This window comes from Arachis stenosperma, chromosome 9, assembly GCF_014773155.1.
Source record: "Arachis stenosperma cultivar V10309 chromosome 9, arast.V10309.gnm1.PFL2, whole genome shotgun sequence".
In the NCBI taxonomy this organism is placed as follows: domain Eukaryota; kingdom Viridiplantae; phylum Streptophyta; class Magnoliopsida; order Fabales; family Fabaceae; genus Arachis; species Arachis stenosperma.
Genome location: NC_080385.1, coordinates 11251053 through 11274154, shown reverse-complemented (window position 1 = coordinate 11274154; position 23102 = coordinate 11251053). Strand labels below are relative to the sequence as shown.

The following is a 23102-nucleotide window of genomic DNA, read 5'->3' as shown; positions in this document are numbered from 1 at the left end:
TGGAGAAATTAGGGATCTTTGAGGTGCAAGCTGCAAAAATCTCACTAGAAATGGCAGACAACTCAAGAAAACAAGCCCATGGACTTGTAGAGGATGTTCTGGTTAAGGTTGAAAACCATTACATTCCTACTGATTTCATAGTCCTAGAGACTGGGAAGTGCATGGATGAATCCATCATCCTTGGCAGACCATTCCTAGCCACAGCAAAGGCTGTGATTGATGTTGATAGAGGAGAGTTGATCATTCAAGTGAATGAAGAATCCATGGTGTTTAAGGCCCAAGGATATCCCTCTATCATCATGGAGAAGAAGCATGAAGAGCTTCTCTCAAAACAGAGCCAAGCAGAGCCCCCACAGTCAAACTCTAAGTTTGGTGTTGGGAGGCCACAACCAAAATCTAAGTTTGGTGTTGAAACCCCACATTCAAACTCTAAGTTTGGTGTTGGGAGGTTTCAACAAGGTTCTGAGTGTTTCTGAGGCTCCATGGGAGTCCTCTGTCAAGCTAATGACACTAAAGAAGCGCTTGTTGGGAGGCAACCCAATGTTTTATAATTAATTATTTTCTTTTGTTATTTTATCTTTTTTGTAGGTTGATGATCATAAGAAGTCACAAAAACAATGAAAAAAGCAAAAACAAAATGAAAAACAGGAAGAAAAACAGCACACCCTGGAGGAAGATGCTGCTGGCGTTCAAACGCCAGTCAGCCTAGCAGTTGGGCGTTTAACGCCCAGTCTGGCACCTTTCTGGGCGTTTAACGCCAGAAAAGGGCACCAGACTGGCGTTAAACGCCAGTAAAGGGCAACAACCTGGCGTTAAACGCCAGGAATGGGCACCAGCCCGGCGTTTAACGCCAGAAATGGGTCAAAACGTGGATTTTGATGCCATTTGGTGCAAGGATGACTTTTCCTTGACACTACAGGATCTGTGGACCCCACAGGACCCTACCATCACTCTCTCTCTTCTTCCCCCATTCACCAATCACCTCAACACCTCTTCCCCAAAAACCCCTCACCTATCAAATCCCATCTTTCTCTTCACCACTCACATCCATCCTTCATAAAACCCCACCAACCTCACCCTTCAAATTCAAACCACTTTCCCTCCCAAACCCACCCTCAAATGGCCGAACCTTTACCCCCCTCTCTCCTATAAATACCCTTCTTCAACCCTTCATTTTCACACAACCTAAAGACCACTTCTTCCCCCTTTGGCCGAACACACTACCCTCCCCCTCTTCCTCATTTCTTCTTCTTCTACTCCTTTCTTTCTTCTTTTGCTCGAGGACGAGCAAACATTTTAAGTTTGGTGTGGTAAAAGCGTTGCTTTTTCATTTTTCCATAACCATTATGGCACCAAAGGCCGGAGAAACCTCTAAAAAGAGGAAAGGGAAAGCAAAAGCTTCCACCTCCGAGTCATGGGAGATGGATAGATTCCTCTCAAAGGTGCATCAAGACCACTTCTATGAAGTTGTGGCCTTGAAGAAGGTGATCCCCGAAGTCCCCTTTTTACTCAAAAAGGGTGAATATCCGGAGATCCGCCATGAGATCCAAAGAAGAGGTTGGGAAGTTCTCACCAACCCCATTCAACAAGTTGGAATCTTGATGGTTCAAGAGTTCTATGCCAATGCATGGATCACAAAGAACCATGACCAAAGTGTGAACCCGAATCCAAAGAATTATCTTACTATGGTTCGGGGGAAATACTTGGATTTTAGTCCGGAGAGTGTGAGGGTGGCGTTCAACTTGCCTATGATGCAAGGAGATGAGCATCCTTTCACTAGAAGGGTCAACTTTGATCAAAGGTTGGACCAAGTCCTCACAGTCATATGTGAAGAGGGCGCACAATGGAAGCAAGATTCAAGAGGAAAGCCGGTCCAATTGAGAAGGCATGACCTCAAGCCCGTGGCTAGAGGATGGTTAGAGTTCATACAACGCTCAATCATTCCCACTAGCAACCGGTCCGAAGTTACCATAGACCGGGCCATCATGATCCATAGTATCATGATTGAAGAGGAAATAGAGGTTCATGAGGTTATAGCTCAAGAACTCTATAAAGTGGCAGACAAGACCTCCACTGTGGCAAGGTTAGCCTTTCCTCACCTCATTTGTCACCTCTGTTATTCAGTTGGAGTTGACATAGAGGGTGACATCTCCATTGATGAGGACAAGCCCATCACCAAGAAAAGGATGGAGTATACAAGGGACCCTACTCATCATGAGATCCCTGAGATTCCTCAAGGAATGAGTTTTCCTCCACAAAACTATTGGGAGCAACTGAATACCTCCCTAGGAGAGTTGAGTTCCAACATGGGACAACTAAGGGTGGAGCACCAAGAACACTCCATCATCCTTCATGAGATTAGAGAAGATCAAAGAATCATGAGGGAGGAGCAACAAAGGCAAGGAAGAGACATTGAGGAGCTCAAGCACTCCATAGGACCTTCAAAAGCAAGGAAGAGCCACCATCACTGAGGTGGACCCATTCCTTGATTTCCTTGTTATTTATTCTTCTGTTTTTCGAATTTTATGCTTTATGTTATCCATGTTTGTGTCTTATGATCATTAGTGTCTTAGTGTCTATGCCTTAAAGTTATGAATGTCCTATGAATCCATCACCTTTCTTGAATAAAAATGTGCTTAATTGAAAAAGGAAGAATTGCATGAATTTTGAATTTTATAATAGTTTAATTATTTTGATGTGGTGGCAATATTTTTGTTCTCTAAATGTATGTGTAAACAGTGCATATGTATCTTGAATTTGTGGTTCATGAATGTTGGCTCTTGAAAGAATGATGAAAAAGGAGACATGTTACTGAGGATCTGAAAAATCAATAAAATGATTCTTGAAGCAAGAAAAAGCTATTCAAAAAAAAAAAAGAGAAAAAAACCGAAAAAAAAAAATCGAAAAAAAAAGAAAGAAAAAGAAAAGAAATAAAGTTGTGATCCAAGGCAAATAAGAGTGTGCTTAAGAACCCTGGACACCTCTAATTGGGGACTTTAGCAAAGCTGAGTCATAATCTGAAAAGGTTCACCCAATTATGTGTCTGTGGCATGTATGTATCCGGTGGTAATACTGGAAGACAGAGTGCTTTGGGCCACAGCCAAGACTCAATAAATAGCTATGTTCAAGAATCATCATACTTTACTAGGAGAATCATTAACACTATCTGGACTCTGAGTTCCTAAAGAAGCCAACCATTCTGAATTTCAAGGGATAGATTGAGATGCCAAAACTGTTCAGAGACAGAAGGTTAAAAGCCCCGCTCATCTAATTAATACTGATCTTCACAGATGTTTTTGGAATTCATTGCATATTCTCTTCTTTTTATCTTATTTGATTTTCAGTTGCTTGAGGACAAGCAACAATTTAAGTTTGGTGTTGTGATGAGCGGATAATTTGTATACTTTTTGGCATTGTTTTTAGTGTGTTTTTGATATGATCTAGTTAGTTTTTAGTATATTTTTATTAGTTTTTAATTAAAATTCACTTTTCTGGGCTTTACTATGAGTTTGTGTGTTTTTCTGTGATTTCAGGTATTTTCTGGCTGAAATTGAGGGACCTGAGCAAAAATCTGATCCAGAGACTCAAAAGGACTGCAGATGCTGTTGGATTCTGACCTCCCTACACTCGAAGCGGATTTTCTGGAGCTACAGAAGCCCAATTGGCGCGCTCTCAACGGCGTTGGAAAGTAGACATCCTGGGCTTTCCAGCAATATATGATAGTCCATACTTTGCCCAAGATTTGATGGCCCAAACCGGCGTTCAAAGTCACCTCAAGAAATCCCAGCGTTAAACGCTGGAACTGGCACCCAAATGGGAGTTAAACGCCCAAACTGGCACCAAAGCTGGCGTTTAACTCCAAGAAGAGTCTCTACACGAATTTCCTTCATTGCTCAGCCCAAGCACACACCAAGTGGGCCCGGAAGTGGATTTTTATGTCATTTACTCATCTATGTAATAGTTTTCTATAAGTAGGACCTTTTACTATTAGATCTAGGGACGAGACTTTGGTAGCTATCTTCACTTTTATGCTATCTTAGATCTTTGGGAGGCTGGCCATTCGGCCATGCCTAGACCTTATGCTTATGTATTTTCAACGGTGGAGTTTCTACACACCATAGATTAAGGTGTGGAGCTCTGCTGTACCTCGAGTATTAATGCAATTACTATTGTTCTTTCATTCAATTCCGCTTGTTCTTTTACCAAGATATCACTTGTTCTTCAACATGATGAAGGTGATGATTGACGCCCATCACCATTCTCACCTATGAACAAGGTGACTGACAACCATTCTTGTTCTACAAGCATCTGAGGCTTAGTGAATATCTCTTGGATTTCTGGTTGCACGATGCATGGTTGATCGCCTGACAACCGAGTGCTCGTCTGACAAACGAGCCAGCCATTCCGTGAGATCAGAGTCTTCGTGGTATAGGCAAGAACTGATGGCAGCATTCAAGAGAATCCGGAAGGTCTAACCTTGTCTGTGGTGTTCTGAGTAGGATTCAATGATTGAATGACTGTGACGTGCTTCAAACCTGTAACTTGCTGGGCGTTAGTGACAGACGCAAAAGAATCACTGGATTCTATTCCAGTAGGGGAGGGAACCACACCGGTGATTGGCAGCACTGTGACAGAGTGTGTGCATTAGCTTTCACTGCGAGGATGGGAGGTAGCTGCTGACAACAGTGAGACCCTACACGAGCTTGCCATGGAAAGGAGTAAGAAGGATTGGATGAAGGCTGTAGGAAAGCAGAGAGACGGAAGGGAAGGCATCTTCATACACTTGTCTGAAGCTCTTACACCAATGATATACATAAGTATCACTATCTTTATCTTTTATGTTATTTTCGTTCATCATCATCATATACATTTGAGTTTGCCTGACTAAGATTTACAAGATGACCATAGCTTGCTTCAATACTAACAATCTCCGTGGGATCGACCCTTACTCACGTAAGGTTTTATTACTTGGACGACCCAGTGCACTTGCTGGTTAGTTGTGCGAAGTTGTGTAATGCCATGGTATTGAGCGCACCAAGTTTTTGGAGCCATTACCAGGGATTATGAGAGTTGTGAAAAAGTATAGTTCACAATTTCGCCGACCATTAACCCATTAGCCTTGTTTTATTTTCCTTTTCATTTGGGCTGTAGTTCAGATTTTGGCCTGCATTAGTTTTATAAATAATTAGTAATATGCAATTATAAATAATTAACACTAATTATTTATTTTACTCAAAAATAATGTTTGTCATCACTAATTAATTTTGTTAATTCTTAACTCAACAATCTCTCCCTTGATGACAAACATGATTTAAGCAATAATCAAAAGGAAGTGAATTTGAATAAGGTTTAGAAACTTCCTTTGATATTTTTCATTTGCTTTTATGTTGCTCCCCCTTTCCTTTTCAATGTTAGCTCCCCCTGGATTTATGCTTTCCTCTTTGTCCCTGTTTCACATTGTACTTAAAGAAAGCACAATAAAGAGCTATGCACACTATATCTTGTATAAGGAATATCAAATGAGCAACATCACATAATCAGCCCAACATCAAGCTAATATCAGCAGCATAAGGATTCAGCATGTGAAATCAAATTTTAGTGCAGCAATTAGACAAAAATCTGAAAGAATTACTAGTAGCTGCATCAACACCAAAAAATACCATCATTCTAGTATTCTAGTGCTATTACTCCCCCTTTTGTCATCAAGGGTGGAAAATAAACAAGATCAACAAAAACATCAATACAAATCCTGCAAGAAAAGGTTAGATCACAGCCCAAAGTTCTAACTAAACCAACAAAAGTGCAGTAGTATTTAGAGTTATTACAGTCATCCAAAATAAAAACAGTTCAACAGTTGCAAAATAAATAGAATTCATGAGACAAAAAGAGAGCAGCAGTAGCAGTTTTCATGAGACAAATCTTAGGCATCAGAACCATCCCCCTCCGAAGCAGCTTCCTCTTCAACATCGGTGGCAATGTCTTCATCATTATTAAGGTTATCAATGAAGGTCATGAGCACAACCACCCTATCTCTTGATTTCTTCAGGAAGTTCTCATGCTTGCTAGCTAGCTTCCTTTGTTCCTTGCTCATGGCAATTAAGTGATTTGATTGTGAAACAAACTCTTGAGCAACATCCTTAACTACATTCAGCAGAGCAGATTTCTTCCCAGTGGAAATGGAAGTACCCTCAGTGGAAGGAGGAGGAGAGTCATCTGGTATGTACTCTTCATCATCATCATCTAAAACCACTCTCTCAGATCTAGTTGGCCCTTTTTGCTGTTTCACTGAACCACCCCCTTTTAGGTATGAATGTCTGTTTTCATAATCCTCATTTGACAGGTCAACACCAAAATTTTCAAATATGCAAGTTAAAAACATGCCATAAGGTAGTGCTTTATCTTTCACACTTCTAACAGAATCAAACATATATCTAGCCATCAAATAGGCAAAAGAGATTTCTGTTTTAGTGATTAGGGCATACAAAACAAGTGTGTCCGTGTAAGTAACCCTTTGATATGAACCACTTTGAGGAATTAAAATGTGGTTGATAATACGATGCAACTGAGCACGTTCATATCCTAGGGCTTTGTGAGTGGGTGTGATGCCATCAATTAAATAAACATGTTCACAAATGTGAGCAAGAGCATCATGGTAAGAGATACCAACACCTTCATCCCACTTCACAGATGTATAAGCACACGGCCCTACATCAGTGTACTTAAAGGAGTCACTGATTGTCTCATTATTCAAGATAATGTCTCTGTCCTTAACATAAGAATGCACGCTTCCTTCATGGTAAGTCATGCTTGCATAAAATTCTTTGACTAACTTAGGATATACTGGTTTTTTGATTTTGAAAAGGTGATTCTAGTCTAAAAATTCCAGATTTTCAACAAAACGAAATCCTTTCTTTTTCAAATCAGGTAAATCAGCAAGAAAAGAGGGACATAGATTACGGTACTGAATAACTCCCTCATAAAAGTTATGGTTCATGGCAGATTTGAAACGATGGGGGTTATAGTTTGAGTGAGATGTCATGAAGTGTGATTTGTGAGCAAAGGGATCAATGTCTGGTTCGCTAACAGATTTGAGAAGGTGATGAGGGTTACCTCTTTGTGAACGCACAGGAACAGACCTTGACTTAGGTTTTGTAGGCTCAGTAACAGGTTCTTCAACAGCAGGACGCTTACCCTTGGATGAACTAGGTTTTGTGGAACTTGGTTTGGATGGCGTTGCCTTCGATGGTGGTGTCGGTTTGGCAGGAGCAGGATACCTTGGAGTGTTCTTGGTCCGAGCCATGGGGTCACAGCGAGGAGGAGAGGTAGGAGGAGAAGGTGAGGGAGTGAAGGTGGTGTCTTGAGAAAGGGTTGATGGTCTAGGAAAACCTGGAAGTTTATGGATTTTCTCACGAGGTGCTCTTTTGCCAATGACTTTCTTCCCCATTTTGGTTAAATTGATGCTTTTGATGGAGGAGAGATAGTGGTATGAGAGGGAAGAAACCGAAGGATTGAGGAGAAGTTATGGAGGGAAGAGAGGGAGTGTTGGTAACCGTACCCAAAAGCAAATTTCCAAAACCATGCAACTGCATCACCATTTGAAAAGACTTGACAAGACATGACCTCATAAAAGAGAAGATTTTATTTGATCTTTAAATTAAAACAGGAAATTAATTTTAACTTTTGAAAGGCAATCAGAATTAAATTGAAACTCCTTTTGGACCAAAGTCAAAAATTAAGTTAGCAAAAAAAAAAAACTTTTTCGGGCCACAAAAAAAAAACTTTTAATGAAAACTTAAACACACAAGTAAGAATATAAGCAAGCAAGAATGTAACATTCATATTGGGCCCAGATGTGGTTTGAATTAATGGAACATATAGGACTACCCAGATCTGAATTAAGGTTGGCCCAGATTGATTTTTCACTTGCAATAAGCCCAGAACACGCTGACTTGAAGGAAACATTCATCATCTGCCCAGAATTATCTCATACCTGTTTATGAGACAAAAATCTCCAGCAAATACATCAGCACTTTTCAAATAGAGAATCATAACTCAAAATGCCTAGACAAGTCCTAAGCATGCAGAATCTATCCTCAGCTAATGGTTTTGTAAAAATATCTGCTAATTGCTCCTCAGATTTAACAAATTGAATGCTAATATCCCCCTTTTGGACATGTTCTCTTATTGAGTGAAATTTCACTTCAATATGCTTAGTCCTAGAGTGCAAAACTAGATTTTTAGAAATATTGATGGCACTCATATTATCACACATTAAGGGAATATTTTCAGCCTTTAATTTGTAATCAGCAAGCTGTGTTTTTAACCATAAAAGCTGAGAACAACAAGAAGAAGCAGCTATATACTCAGCCTCTGCAGTGGATAAGGCCACTGTTGGTTGCTTCTTACTTGACCAAACATTTAAGGACTTCCCAAGAAAGCAACAAAAACTAGAAGTGCTCCTTCTATCAACTCTATCACCAGCAAAATCTGCATCACAATAACCAACTGCAGAAAAATCATCAATCTTAGGATACCAAAGACCAAAATTAGATGTGCCATGAACATATCTAATGATCCTTTTAACTGCGGACAGATGTGACTCTTTAGGTTTGGATTGAAACCTAGAACACAATCCAACACTTTGCACAATATCGGGTCTAGAGGAAGTTAGGTACATAAGAGAACCAATCATCCCTCTATACCTAGTCTCATCAACATCTTTCTCAGTATCTCCCTTATCTAATTTAGAATTAGGATGCATGGGAGTTCCCATGGGTTTGACATTTTCCATACCAAATTTCTTAACTAATTCCTTGGCATACTTTTCTTGATGAATGAAAATACCATTTTCAGTTTGTTTAATTTGCAGCCCAAGGAAAAAATTAAGTTCACCCATCATACTCATGTCAAATTCGCTTGTCACGAGTTTTCCAAATTCAGAATAAAGGGATTCATTTGCTGATCCAAAAATAATGTCATCAACATATATTTGGACTAGAATAAAAGAATCATTAGAGTTCTTGATGAATAGAGTTGTGTCAGTGGTGCCTCTTTGAAAACCATTTTTCAAAAGGAAAGAGCTAAGTCTCTCATACAAAGCTCTAGGAGCTTGTCTTAAACCATAGAGAGCTTTAGATAGTTTAAAAACATGATTAAAATGCTCTTTATTTTCAAAACCAGGAGGCTGCTCCACATACATTTCTTTATCTATCACTCCATTCAAAAATGCACATTTCACATCCATTTGGTATAATTTAAAACCACAATATGCAGCATAAGCTAAGAGAAGTCTTATGGCTTCCATTCGGGCAACAGGGGCAAATGATTCATCAAAGTCTATTCCTTCTTTTTGGTCATATCCTTGTGCCACTAGCCTTGCCTTGTTTCTTGCAATGCTACCATCTTCTCCTAACTTGTTCCGGAATATCCACTTGGTGCCGGTCACTTTCTTTCCACTTGGCCTTGGAACCAACGTCCACACTTGGTTCTTTTCAAACTCAAGAAGCTCATCCTCCATAGCCTTAATCCAAGAGGGGTCACTTAGGGCTTCCTTGACGTTTTGAGGCTCCATTTGTGAAATAAGGGCAATGTTTGAACCTTTATTTGCCTTTCTAGTGGAAGATCTAGTTTGCACTCCATGAGAGACGTCCCCAATTACAAATTCTTCAGGATAATTCTTCAAGAATCTCCATTCACGAGGTCTGGTGGACTTGGAGGCAGATTCAGTCACCAAGGGATTCTGTGTGCTGCTGTCTGCAGAATTTCCTTTAGATTCATGAGACAAAATGGAATTGTCTCTTGAATTTTCAGCATTTGCTGTTTCTAGTTCAGCTTATCCAGAATTTTCTTTTCCAAGATTCTGAGCAGTTTCATCCTCCTTTTGAGCTTGATTTCCTGCATCACCATCTTCCAAAATGCTTTGCACTAAGTTAGTATCACAAAATGTAACATGTATGGATTCTTCAATAATTCTAGCATCTTGATGATAAACTCTATATGCTTTACTAGTTGTGGAATATCCTACAAACACACACTCATAAGCTTTTGGATCAAATTTTCCCAGGTTTTCTTTGTTATTTAAAACAAAATATTTGCATCCAAAGATGTGCAAGTAATCTAAGTTTGGTGGGTAGCCTTTCCAAAGTTCATAAGGGGTTTTCTTCAAAAATTTCCTTATGATTGTTCTATTTAAAATGTGACAAGCTGTGTTAACTGCTTCAGCCCAAAGGAATTTTGGAACATTGCTCTCACAAAGCATAGCTCTTGTCATCTCTTGTATGCTTCTATTTCTTCTTTCCACAACACCATTTTGTTGTGGTGTTCTAGGACAAGAAAAGTTGTGAGATATTCCAAATTCCTCACAAAAGAATTCAAACAAATTATTTTCAAATTCAGTTCCATGATCGCTTCTTATAGAAGAGATTTTCAAATCCTTTTCATTTTGAATTTTCTTGCAAAAAGGTTCAAAGGCCGAAAAAGCTTCATTTTTGTGTGCAAGAAATAAAACCCAACCAAACCTAGTGTAGTCATCCACAATTACTAAACCATAATATTTACCACCTAGGCTTTGAGTTCTTGTTGGACCAAATAAATCAATGTGTAGCAACTCAAGTGGTCTTTTAGTAGAGATGTCTTCCTTAGGTTTAAAAGAACTTTTTGTTTGTTTTCCCATTTGGCAAGCATCACAAGTGATGTCTTTGTCAAACTTTATCAAAGGAAGACCTCTTACTAATTCTTTCTTTACAAGTTTGTTTATTTGAAACATACTTGCATGGCCCAATCTCTTGTGCCACAACCACTTTTCAGATTCTTTAGAGTGAAGACAAGCTACATTTTGATCCTTTAGTTCATCAAGAGTAAGTCCATACATGTTATTGAAACACTTGGCAACAAACATCACTTCATTTGTCTTTTCATTAACAACATAGCATTCAAGCCTTTTGAACACAACTAAATATCCTAAATCACACAGCTGACTTATACTCAAAAGATTGTGCTTTAAACCACAAACCAAAAGCACATCATCAATGAAAGTGGATTGCTCATTACCTACTTTTCCAACAGCAATGATTTTACCTTTACCATCATCTCCAAAGGTCACAAAACCTCCGTCATACTTATTTAGTTTGACGAAGTAGGTTGACCTTCCAGTCATGTGCCTTGAACATCCACTATCCATGTACCACATGTCCTTTTTGTTCTTGGATGCTAGGCAAATCTGCATGATGAGTTTCAGGTAGCCTTAGGTATCCAAATTAATTTAGATCCTTTGAAGTTAATCCATCTTGGTTGCCCAAGTGCATTGAAATCACAAACAACATTGTAGACTTTGTTTCCTACAACTCTCTTTTCAATGAAGCATTGTGCATATGAGTGACCAAATTTTTTGCAATTAACACAATGATTTTCTGGTGTGTGTCACTGAAACTTAGGTGAGTTAAGTTGCCTGAAGTGATTAAATGGTTGAAATTTTCTGGTTTTTGGAGGAGACACATTTCCTTTAACAAATTGATTTTTGTTATAATTGTTCCTCTTTGCAAAATTGTTTTCACCAGAATTTTTAAAACTCTTTGGATTTTTCGAGAATGAGGTTTTGTTATAGAAAAATGGTTTCTTGAAAGCAGCCTCATTTTTCGAAATATAACCCAAACCTGGCCGGTTTGAATTCGGACCAGTTCTTGGTGAAGGCTCAGCTTCATTTGTGTATTCTTCATTAGATTTTTCTTCACAAGTTGAAACATATCCGATACCTGATTTGTTTGGTATGGATTTAGTATTTGATGAAGAGGCCACAAATTTCATAGAGGAAGTGTTGGAAACTGCATCTTCCTTGGCTATGTAGCCTAAACCAGATTTTTCAAACAATGGTCTTTGACTTGCAAGTAATTTGTCCAAGTTACTAGAACCTTGAGCAAATTTTGCCAAGTCACCATTTAGCCTTTTAATCATATCATTTAATCTTTCATTTTCAGCAATTAACTCATGAGAAGGATCCATAATGTGCTTTCCTTTTAATTTTTCACGTTCAGATTTTAGAAATCTGTTTTCTTCAATGAGCCTCCATCAGCTGAAGTCGCTCTAGCTGCTCCCTCCATCCCAACCTGAGGTCATCCGTATCCATCACGCGTGTGAGGATCTCTTGATACCTCTCCTGAGTCTCGATCAGCTCTTGAGTTTGTTCATGAAGGCTCTGAGTGAGCTCCTACACCTACAGCCTCAAATCAATGCCTTTCTCGGGATCGAAGGCTCGACAGGTGACAGAAGCAGATGATGGCCTCAAAAGACGTGGAGGTGCGGAGGCTGCCCACAAAGAACGACTCCAACTCGTATACACGGTTCTTGTACGGCGCTGAGGCGGTCTCGCACCAGACTGCATCGAGATTGACGACTGAAGCAGCAGCACCACTAGCATCCTCCCCACTTTGTTGAGATCGCTGAGTTGCAGCCTCCAGTCTTTGCGTGTGGAACTCTTGTGTAACACATGTTTTTATGATTAGGACGACAGCTGTACAGTTAATTAAAAATTTTATATCACAAGATTAGATGTTTACTCACATAATAATGCGCAAACCGCTAATGAGCGAATCTCGCTTTGTTCTCCTTCTAAGTGTGGGTGTACTTGAAGGTACCCACAAATATCACATCGCGATCTAACAACTTTGACTACACATGTTGTATTGAAACAAGTTGTTAGGATGCCTACTAATGATATGTCAAATAATATAACAAAGTTAATAACAAAATTAGAGAAGTTACATACTGGCCTGATCTTAGTCTTCATGAAGGCCACTGAGCCGCTGGTATGCTTTGACGACCTAGCTGGTGTCCTGTTAGCTCTGTTTGTGAGACGCCGATGCCTAAAAGCGTCATCGGTCTCTCAGTGAACGTACAGAGCCGTCTTGATTTTCGGATAGATCTAGGAAGTGAGGTGGTCGCGCCTCTCACGTATATCATCGAGCATCTGTTGTAGCCGCCTACCATACGATGGTCGTATATCTTCCTAATGATGAGATCATGCTCTTTGTACCATATAAAGTTCAGCTTCACAAAAAAAACTTCAAAATTAGTTAATCAAAATATGTCATATTAAAAAAAATAGAAGATATAAACTAGCTAAGAAGGTTTGGCTATATTAAGCTCTTACCACCCACTTTTGAAATCATCGCTCTTTGCTCTCAGAGGGGATTTTCTTATAGCTCGGCCATAGATGGTTATACATTAGCTTGATGACGTTGGTCATCTCTTGATTACATGCATTGATGTTTGGTGCAAACCTATCAACAATTCACAAACTATAATAAATATAGAATTTTTTAGAAATTTTGACAAAGTTTCATCTTTAATTGGAATGCGCGACAAACTCTATCCATTAACAACTAACTTAAACAGCATCAATTGTCAATAATCAATGAATAAGAGTCAATAATCAAGAAGCAAAATCCATAAATCCACTAAATCCACTATACTAGAATCAATAATCAAGAATCAATAAACACGATATGCCAAATACTTTCAGCAATTTAAACTTACAATCCTAAATCCACTAAAACTAGGGTTGTACATGGTTTGGTTAGTCTAAAAACCAAACCTATTTTTTGGTTAACCAAAAATTTAATCTTGGTTAATTAACTAAATTGATTTTATATGATAAAACTAGTTATTAACCGGTAATAAAATTTAAAAATATATTTTTAAGCGGTTAAAAAAAATGAAAACCGATTTTGAAAATGAGTTTTTGAATAAAAAAACTAGTTCTTGGACAAAGGCAAGAAAGGAGGTCGCCTCGGCGTCACGGTGATCCTCGAAAAGCAGACAGGTGGGTAAGGGAAGAATCACGATCTACCCAGCCTAAAAGGTGACGGACTCCGCAAATGAGTCCAAGTACAAAATGGCATAGGAAAACCCGAAAACACAAGATAATGGGGCAAACACCATTTGCCTCTCACGTTCTTCAGGTGCGATTGCCAAAACACTTTGATAACCCTACCGATCTAAAGTACAATGAGAAGACGAGCCCTCAGGAGCACATTGATACTGTTGAGGCAAGAATGAATCTAGAAGAGGTAGGGGATCCAATCTGATATAAAGCCTTTCTGGTAACGTTGTCAGGGCCAGCCATGACATGGTTTAATATCCTCCCCTCTGGATTGATCTCTTCCTTTGCCGATATCAAAGTTATGTTCGTAGCTCACTTTACCACGAGAAGAACCTAGGCTAAGCATCTCATCTCCTTGCTTGAGGTGGAACAAAGGGTAGGAGAAAACACCCGAGATTATCTGGATCACTTTAATAAAGCACTACTAGAGATAAATATGCGAACCTCTGAGGTCGTTTGCTTATGTCTGGTTGCTGCATTATTGGAAGGAGACTTCTGAAGGAATCTTACTTCCAAGGATATTAAATCCATGGAAGAAATTCACCATATTGCGGTAGAATATATGTGAGATGAGGACGTCTTCATGGTAGTCTCAACAAAAAGGAAAAATCCGGCGCCATCACCTAACAAGGTTGGCAGCACGGCCCAAACCTCATCTCCAAAGCCACCAATTCCATGGGTCGGGAAATTCTTCACATACACACTATTGGTTGCCTCATTTGCCGAAGTATATCAATAAGTCTCTCACAGAGGCATCCTTTCGAAAGCGAGGCAGATTCGATCCAGGGCTTCATTAAAAAAATCTCAATATTGTGATTACTACAAATTCTATAGTCACAAGACCGAAGATTGTGTTGATTTGAAAGATGCCTTGGAACAAGTGATCCGTGATGGTAAGCTACCTGAATTTGTGCAGCATGTGAGGCCACTTCAGCGGCATAACGATGATGAAGTTTGAAAAACTAGGAATCCTAAGAACACAAAACCTCCAGAGAACCTAGAAGAAACTGCTCAGGCCGTGGTCAACGTGGTTGTGGGGAGGAATTCATTGCCCAGATCCAACAATGCGATGAAAAAGGATGTGAAAACTGTCACTTTGGAAGTTCTCAAAGTAACCTATATTTCGGCAGTATAATTCACAACATAAGATTTCTAGTTTGCCACCTCTAAAGATGATGAGCCCCTGGTGATCACTGTTAAGTTGGGTAATGAAATCGTGAAAAGAATTTTGATTGATACAGGCGCAAATTCAAACCTGCTCTTCAGAAACCCATGCAATGCCCTGGGTTTAAAGGATCAACATTTAAAGCCCCATCTTCCTGGAGTTGTTGGACCCGGGAATCATTATATCAAACCTGATAAAGCTATTGATCTACTCTTCAAAGTAGGAGAAGGTGTCAATGTGAGAGTAGTGCGGGCCGAGTTTGTTGTCCTTCAATATTCCACAGCCTATAATGTGATCTTGGGAAGAAAAACACTCAATGATCTGTGCGCTTTCATTTCAACAAAATTCTTAGTTATTAAGTTCCTGACCGTGGAAGGTCGGGTAGCAATATCTGAGGAGATTGAGTATCTGCAGTTAAATGCAATAAAGCCAGCGTCACACTCCAGGATAAAGCTAAGGAATCTACGAGGGTATTCTTTGTTGATCTAGATTCCTGAATTAGGAGAAACCAAGACCAAATCCCAATGGGCACTTGGAGAAATTACAAATCGATGATGTGCCAGAGAAATACATTATGATCAACAAAGAACTACCTTACCTCTTGAAGTCAGAACTTCAGTATTTCTTAAGAGGTAACATAGATTTATTTGCTTGGGAACCTGCCAACGTGCCTGGAATCGATCTAACATTCATGTCTCATCAGCTGGCTATTAACCCTGAGTTCAAGCCAGTTTCACAACAACGTCAAAAGATGTCACCTAATTGAGCCGCCAAGATTAAAAAGCAAGTGCAAAGATTATTGGGTGCTGGGTTTATTCATGAATTAACTTATTCAACATGGTTATCTAATGTGGTCATGGTGAAATAATCTAATGGAAAATGGCGAATGTGCGTAGATTATATGGAATAAAACAAAGCCTGCCCAAAAGACAATTTTCCTTTACCTAACATCGACAACATGATTGATTCATCTTCAGGATACCAAATATAAAGTTTTTAGATGTCTATAGTGGTTATAACCAGATTCTGATGCATAAAACTGATAAAGATAAAACAACTTTTATCACCCCTGAGGGGATTTACTACTACACTGTAATGCCTTTTGGTCTGAAAATTTCAGCGAAACTTATCAAAGGTTAATGACAAAAGTTTTCAAGCGACAGATTGGAAAGAATATAGAAGTTTACATTGATGATATGTTGATAAAGGCAAATGAAGATTTCGATTTGATCGCCGACTTGCAGGAAGTTTTTACTACCTCCGACTTCACTGGATGAGGTTGAAACCAACAAAGTGTCAATTTAGAGTTTGGGGAGGTATATTTTTAGGGTTTATGGTTATCCAAAGGGACATAGATGCTAACCCCGAGAAATGTCAGACAGTTCAAGACATGTCGAGTTCTCAGAATTTTAAAGAGGTTCAAAGGCTTATAGGTTGGTTGGTCGCATTATCAAGGTTCCTAGGGACTTCTGTAATAAAAGCCAAACCATTTTTTAATTTGATGAGGAAGGATGTAGACTTTGCATGGACGGAGGAGTATGAAGCAGCTTTTCAACATTTTAAGAACTTGCTCTCATCTCCTCTCGACTTAACAAAGCTGAAACATGGGAAACCCTTGTTCCTGTATCTATCTGTGAGCGAAGAAACTCTGGCTTCGGATTTGGTTTTAGAAGATAAAGATAAGCATCAACATCCTGTGTATTTTGTTAGTAAGATTCTTCAAGGGCCCGAATTACAATATTCAAAGATGGAGAAATTTGTATTTGCTCTACTCACATCGGCTCGTCGGTTGCACCAATACTTTCAAAGTTATTTGGTAATAGTGCAGACCAACCAACCGATCAAGAAAGTTTTACAAAAACCTGACTTGGCGAGTCGAATGATGAGTTGGTCCATAAAACTATCTCAGTTCGATATACACTATGAAAAGGCTCTACCATTAAGGTTGAAGTGATGGTAGATTTTTTGGCCAAAATGACACACCCAATCTCTGACATACCGATATGGGAGCTTCATGTGGATGGAGCCTGCAATGTCAGGTAGGGGGGCTGGTCTCATCCTAACCAAAGGTGACGATATGGTGATTCAGTCCTACATCAAATTTAATTTTCCTATCTCGAACAATCAAGTTGAGTATGTGGTTTTGCTTGCAGGATTAGCATTAGCTCAGGATGTCAGAGCTATAGAAGTGACCATATTTAGTGATTCATAGTTAGTGACATCCCAAGTTAACGGAAAATACCATGCACGGGATCCACTATTACAACAGTATTTGAAAAAAGTACAACAAGAGGTACAGTTTTTTTTATTCCTTTTTAATTAAGAATATACCTAAGGAATAAAACACATGAGCTGATGAGTTGTCTAAATTGGCAAGTACTAAGCCTGGAATAGGAAATCATAGTCTGATACAGGAAGTACTTACAGAACCTACTGTAACAAAGCTCAATGTCACGATTTTCCAATCCTCTGGTCTTAGTACCTAGATGGATTCGATATGCATATATATAGAACATGGAACCTTGCCCAGTGATCCCAAGGACGCAAGGAATTTGTGACTTAAAGCAGCCAAGTATACGATGATAAATGGGAAACGTTACAAATGGGTGTGTCTCAACCATTATTAAAATGTTTAAATACCTAACAAACAATGTATGTGTTGTAGGAAGTTGATGAGGGTTGCTGTGGAAATCATTTGGGCGGTGGCGCCGGGGGGGGGGGGGGGGGGGGGGAGGGGAGTCGCTAGCTCGGAAGGTCATCCAAGCAGGGTATTGATGATCTACTCTTATCAAGTATGCTATGGAATATGTGAAGAAATATGACAAATGCTAGCTACACAGCAACCTCCACCAAGCACCACCTCACGTGCTTGTGTTTGTCATCTCGAGAAGACCATTTGTTAAGTGGGGTTTAGATTTATTGGGACCTTTGCCACAGAAATCGGGCCAGGTAAAATATCTTATAGCCACTATAGATTACTTTACCAAATGGATTAAAGCCATGCCCCTGTCTAGTATCAGTTTCGCTCAATGTCGGAAGTTTGTTTGGAGATAAGTCATTGCAAGGTTTGGGATTTCCGAAACTGTAGTCACAGATAATGAAACTCAATTCACGGATTTGAGATTTCGAGAATGATTAACTGGTTTGAAAATTCAGCAAATATTTTCCTCAGTTGAACACCCACAGGCAAACAGATAAGCCAAAGCTGCTAAAAAAACAATTTTAAATAGGTTAAAGAAGATATTAGATGAGCGTCTGGGATCTTGGACAGATGAAGTATGGCCAGTTTTATGGTCATATCAAACTACAGTCCAATCTACCACCAAGAAAACACCTTTCAAACTTACTTACGATGAAGAGGTAGTGATCCTAGTGGAATTCGAAGAACCGAGTCCAAGAATGCTTCTGGGAACCTCGGGTTCTCATGAAAACATGGACTTGATTAATGAAGTCAAAGATATGGCTAACTTAACTGAGTAAGCTCTAAAGTAAAGGGTGGCCAAGAGGTACAATACCAAGATCCGACCTAGAAGTTTTCAACCTAGGAATCTAATGTTAAGATAGGCTGATGCCGAGACTCCAGGGACGCGAGGTAAGCTCGCTTCGACTTGGAAATGACCTTTTAGAGTAAAAGAAGTATTGAAAAAAGGAGCATACAAGTTAAAAATACAGGATGGTTCAGAGGTCCTGAGAAGCTAGAATGCGACTCACTTAAAGAGGTATTACTCTTAGAAATGTTTCGATTATGAATAGAATAAAGGCATTCTTTTCCTAGGCATCTAGGTTTTTAATTAGGCCTTCCCTATATTTAGCAAATGAGTTCTCTTTGTTACTTTGTATTATGTTTGAGTAAACTATGAATTTTCTTTGTAAACTTTATGTTATGTTGGAATAAGTTGTGTTAAATCTAGGTTTTTAATGAGGCCTTCCCTATATTTAGCAAACGAGTTCTTTTTGTGAATTTGTATTATGTTTGATTAAATTATGGATTTTCTTTTCAAACTTTATTTTATGTTGGAATAAGTTGTGTTAAATCTTTTCACCAGAATAAAAATCAAATTCGGGTCGAAGTTAAGACTCAGAGTACAACGGTTTAAGAAATACAAAATAGAGACTGATATTTAAAACACATTAAAATTGTAAAACGTTAAAATTCATAAGTTTGTCCCGAAGTTAACGAGAACATATAAAGATAATCCCAATCAAACAATGGGAAAAGTACTACGAAAGTTCCAAAGTTTCGAATGATCAAGTTCACAATACTTAGAAAAATAAGCTAAAAGTTATAGAATAGAAACAACCTTTCTATCCATCACCTTCTTGAAGGCATCGACTTTGGAGACGTCCAAGTCGGGAGCCTTCAGTTTGATCTGGTCGAGGATGTTCTGTTTGGCATAAAAAATTTCATCCGCAGCCGCTTGTTTTGCGTTTTTTACCGAAAGTTCGAGCTCCTCAACTTTCCTTATCAATTCGGAAACCTAGTTTTTCATATTTTCTCCCTTTAAGTTGGAAGCAGCCTTTGATTCCTTTATACTTTTTACCTTATTTTCAAGGGAAGTTAGTTTACTTTGAAGAGTAGTAATCGAAGTTTTCAGCTTTTGAATCTAAGTATTTGCATCAGCAATCATCTTGTCATTTGATAAAGAATCTAAACGGAGACTCGAAATCTCTACTTTTGCATTTCGGACATAAATGGCAAAATGGAGGAGCATCCTCTGAACCAAGGAAGGGTGTCCTCCAAAGGCATCATGGCAAGCACTGCTCTTGTCTCCTCATCCGTGAAATGTTGGTCCACGAACTCAGGAGCTCGGAATCCTTATCCAATACTTGTCTAAATGAGGTGGGGATTAAACTACTAATAACATCCTGGCCAGAGCTTTTCAATTTTTTTTGAGATAGAGACTTTTTGGGGGAGTCTTCCAAAATAATATGGACTTCGAGACCCTACCCTTCTCCGCTGTCTTCAATCCTCTGAGATTGCAATTGGCAGCTAATAGTAGCAGAAGAGAAAATCCTATCACCACTCACGTTGATCAGTGGTTGAGATGACAACCTTTTCTTCATATCAGCAATGGCGGCAATTCCTCCGGCCATGTCGGCTGAAATAAGAACAAAGAAAAATCATAAAGAAAAGAAGTCATAAACCTACAAAGTCAAGCATGTAGGAACGTCCAAAGGATAACGACTTACTAATAGCACTTCGAGCAGCCTATTCATTTATCAGATATCCCTTAAAGAAATGGGCAACTCATTCCACAACATCATTAATAAGTTAATACTCAAAAGCTTGGCATCATTGACACCGCTAACTCTAATTTTCGGCAAAGAAACGTTGTAGTTCCAATACAAGTTAAATTTCTTCGTCCTTTCCAAAGCCATAAAGAAAGGGGTCGTACCTTCTATCCCTTCAATCTTAAAAAACGTTTCTTTAAAACTATGGCAGGATTCTTCAAACAAAGTAAAAAGTTTCTTATTCGGGACATCTCAGAAATAGATGAACTCACGACCTTGTGACCTATAGGAAACTGTCAAAGTGAAAAAATAAAAGAAAACCCTAAATGTAGGTTCGATATCTAGGAATGAGCATAAGAGCTCGATGCCACGAATAATAGCCTAGGTGCTCGGGTGGAGTTGGGAAGGAGCACATCTAGTGTGAGTTGGCACGCTCACTTAGAAGTAAAAAAAGATAAACAGGCCCCAATTCTGGAGAATAATGTCTCATACATCCACTACCAATCTGGGACAGTGCCGACATGCTCATTAAGAACAGAGAAGATTTACAAGTTGCTCATATCATAATCAAAAATAACTCTGGTCTCCTTTAGATTGTCAATTTCTTCTTGCGTAACCGTAGAGGGGGTAGCCCTGACCTCCTTGGATACATAGGAGTAGATATCTAGCTCAAGCTCACTATTTATCCCTGGAAGGGGGCAGGTCGAGGTCTCGGCTGGTTAGCAACACTGCCACGTCCTCGGTTCATGATAACCTTTTTCCTGCCCATCACGAAAAGACCTATAGGGACACCACCATTATGTTACCATCACTATATTACCAAAAACCAAAAGATTCTAAACCTGCAAATTCTATAGCTTACTAAAAAAAACACAAAATGAGCCTAGAAAACATAGAAAGTTATGGAAAATTGGGACAAATAGGAATCATCAATTATTTGAAAAAACTTAAAATAGTGGTACCCTTACTACATTGAGCCTAATCAAAGGTAACAAGTGCAGAAAAAATGCGAGAAAAATTCTAAATAAACAGCACCAGGAAAGAAAGAAGATACAAAGCAATTAAAACCTCAAGAAAATTCTTCTAAGACACAAAGGAAGAAAAAGAACAAAAGCTTTACTAAACTTAACAAAGCTTGCCATGAAGTTCTCTGATGAGTGTTGGTAATCCTCCCTAATGTGACAGAAAGTGCGATAACAACGAAAAATGTGACAGAGAAGGAATATCAAATAGGAAGAAGCTTACTGGGAGAAAAAGAAAACTACTCTCGTTTGGAAAGTGATTTGAAGGGTGAAATATGGGTGAATGAAAGGTAAAGTAGAAGTAAAAGATTATTTAATTTTAAGTTAATGTTGCATCAATTGTTGGTGAGAGAATTTAAAAGTGGGCTGATGATTCGTAAAACAAAAAAATTGTAACCGCTCCAAGAAAACTAAAGAAAACTTTTCAGTTTCCTTAATAAACCCTTTACGGTCCCAATTTAAATACAAATCCGACTTCATAAACCTAGATGCCCTCGATGAAAGAGCCAAGTCCAGGGATCCGAGTTGGAGACACTGTTCTAGACAAATAATAACGTAATGAAATACTAATAAGTGAGAATTCGACGTTACGAGATAACGTCAGACATACCACAATGGGAACATCACTAAGCCTGAAACCGTCGAATCTTGACATTAAAGACACAACATAAATGCACTAAATGTTGGAAAAACGACAACCCTAAAGGCAGAGATAAAAGAGAAAGGCATTCGGTAGGTAAAGAGAAAAACTATACTATTCAAACACTTAGTTGACTTTAACATCGAAATGTCTTGCAAGTTACCCTCTCGATTTGGTTTTATACACGGTGAAGTTAGGATCTCCAATCTCTAACCCCCCAATTTGTGACCTCACTCTTAAGAAAAACAAAAACAATAATATTATAAATATGTTTCTCTCTTTTATTATAAATAATTTAATTAGACCCGTCATATTCAAATTTATCGTCCATTCAACTTATAATGAAATAAACTAAAAAATTATAATTTAAATATGACAAAAATAAAAATAAAAAAATGCACACACATATAAATTAAAAGTACACTCATATAAATAAAAGTACATATATGATAAATAAAATAATAATAATTTTAACTTTTTATACAAAAATTTTAAAAAATGCATATGAAAATATACAAACATTTTTTTTTTATATTCGAAATTTGTTCTCACTAACCCAGGTGCTGTCATGTATCACCTTTTCACCCGCACTACTAACATCAGTTTATCACACTCATCACTTATATACACATTAACTTTTCTTAATATCGTTTTTATGTTATGTTAAAATAGCTAATAGTATATCGACTAACTTTTAATTAATATCATCTAATATAAATACAATTAACAGAAAAGTTTAATAACAATTATTATATTCTGGCCTAGATAACTCGGGACTATAGATCAAGAAGAGATTGTGCCATTTTAAAGAAGTCCAACAAACTTACTGAACTAATTCAACAGTATCATGGGTCTACCTGCCCGATTTGTTTAGAGTATAAGTTCCTACGCTCGATCCGATTTGTATGGCAAGTAAAGATTTGTCATCCTACTACTTTTAAAGATATGTACAAGTTTAATAACCATATTTACATGGAAAACTCCCCTTATATCAAGAGAGTAATTACTCATTATCATAATAGAAAAAATTCTGCAATGAAAATTAAGTCATGACTTTTTTTTATAAATATCTCGTCAACTTCGGGTATTTTTTAATTTCAAATTTTTTAAAATTTATTAAAATTTTTATTAATTTAAGTAACGAAGTTTTTGATAGAGATGTTCATG

General features: G+C 38.3%; 1 protein-coding gene across 1 annotated transcript; it reads right to left on the bottom strand.

Annotated features, from left to right (window-relative positions):
• Positions 1-6868: 6868 nt before the first annotated feature.
• LOC130949050 (vegetative cell wall protein gp1-like) lies at positions 6869-7444 on the bottom strand. The gene has a single exon (XM_057877881.1). It carries the CDS (start codon positions 7442-7444, stop codon positions 6869-6871), a length of 576 nt encoding a protein of 191 aa, XP_057733864.1.
• Between the last annotated feature and the right edge of the window lie 15658 nt (positions 7445-23102).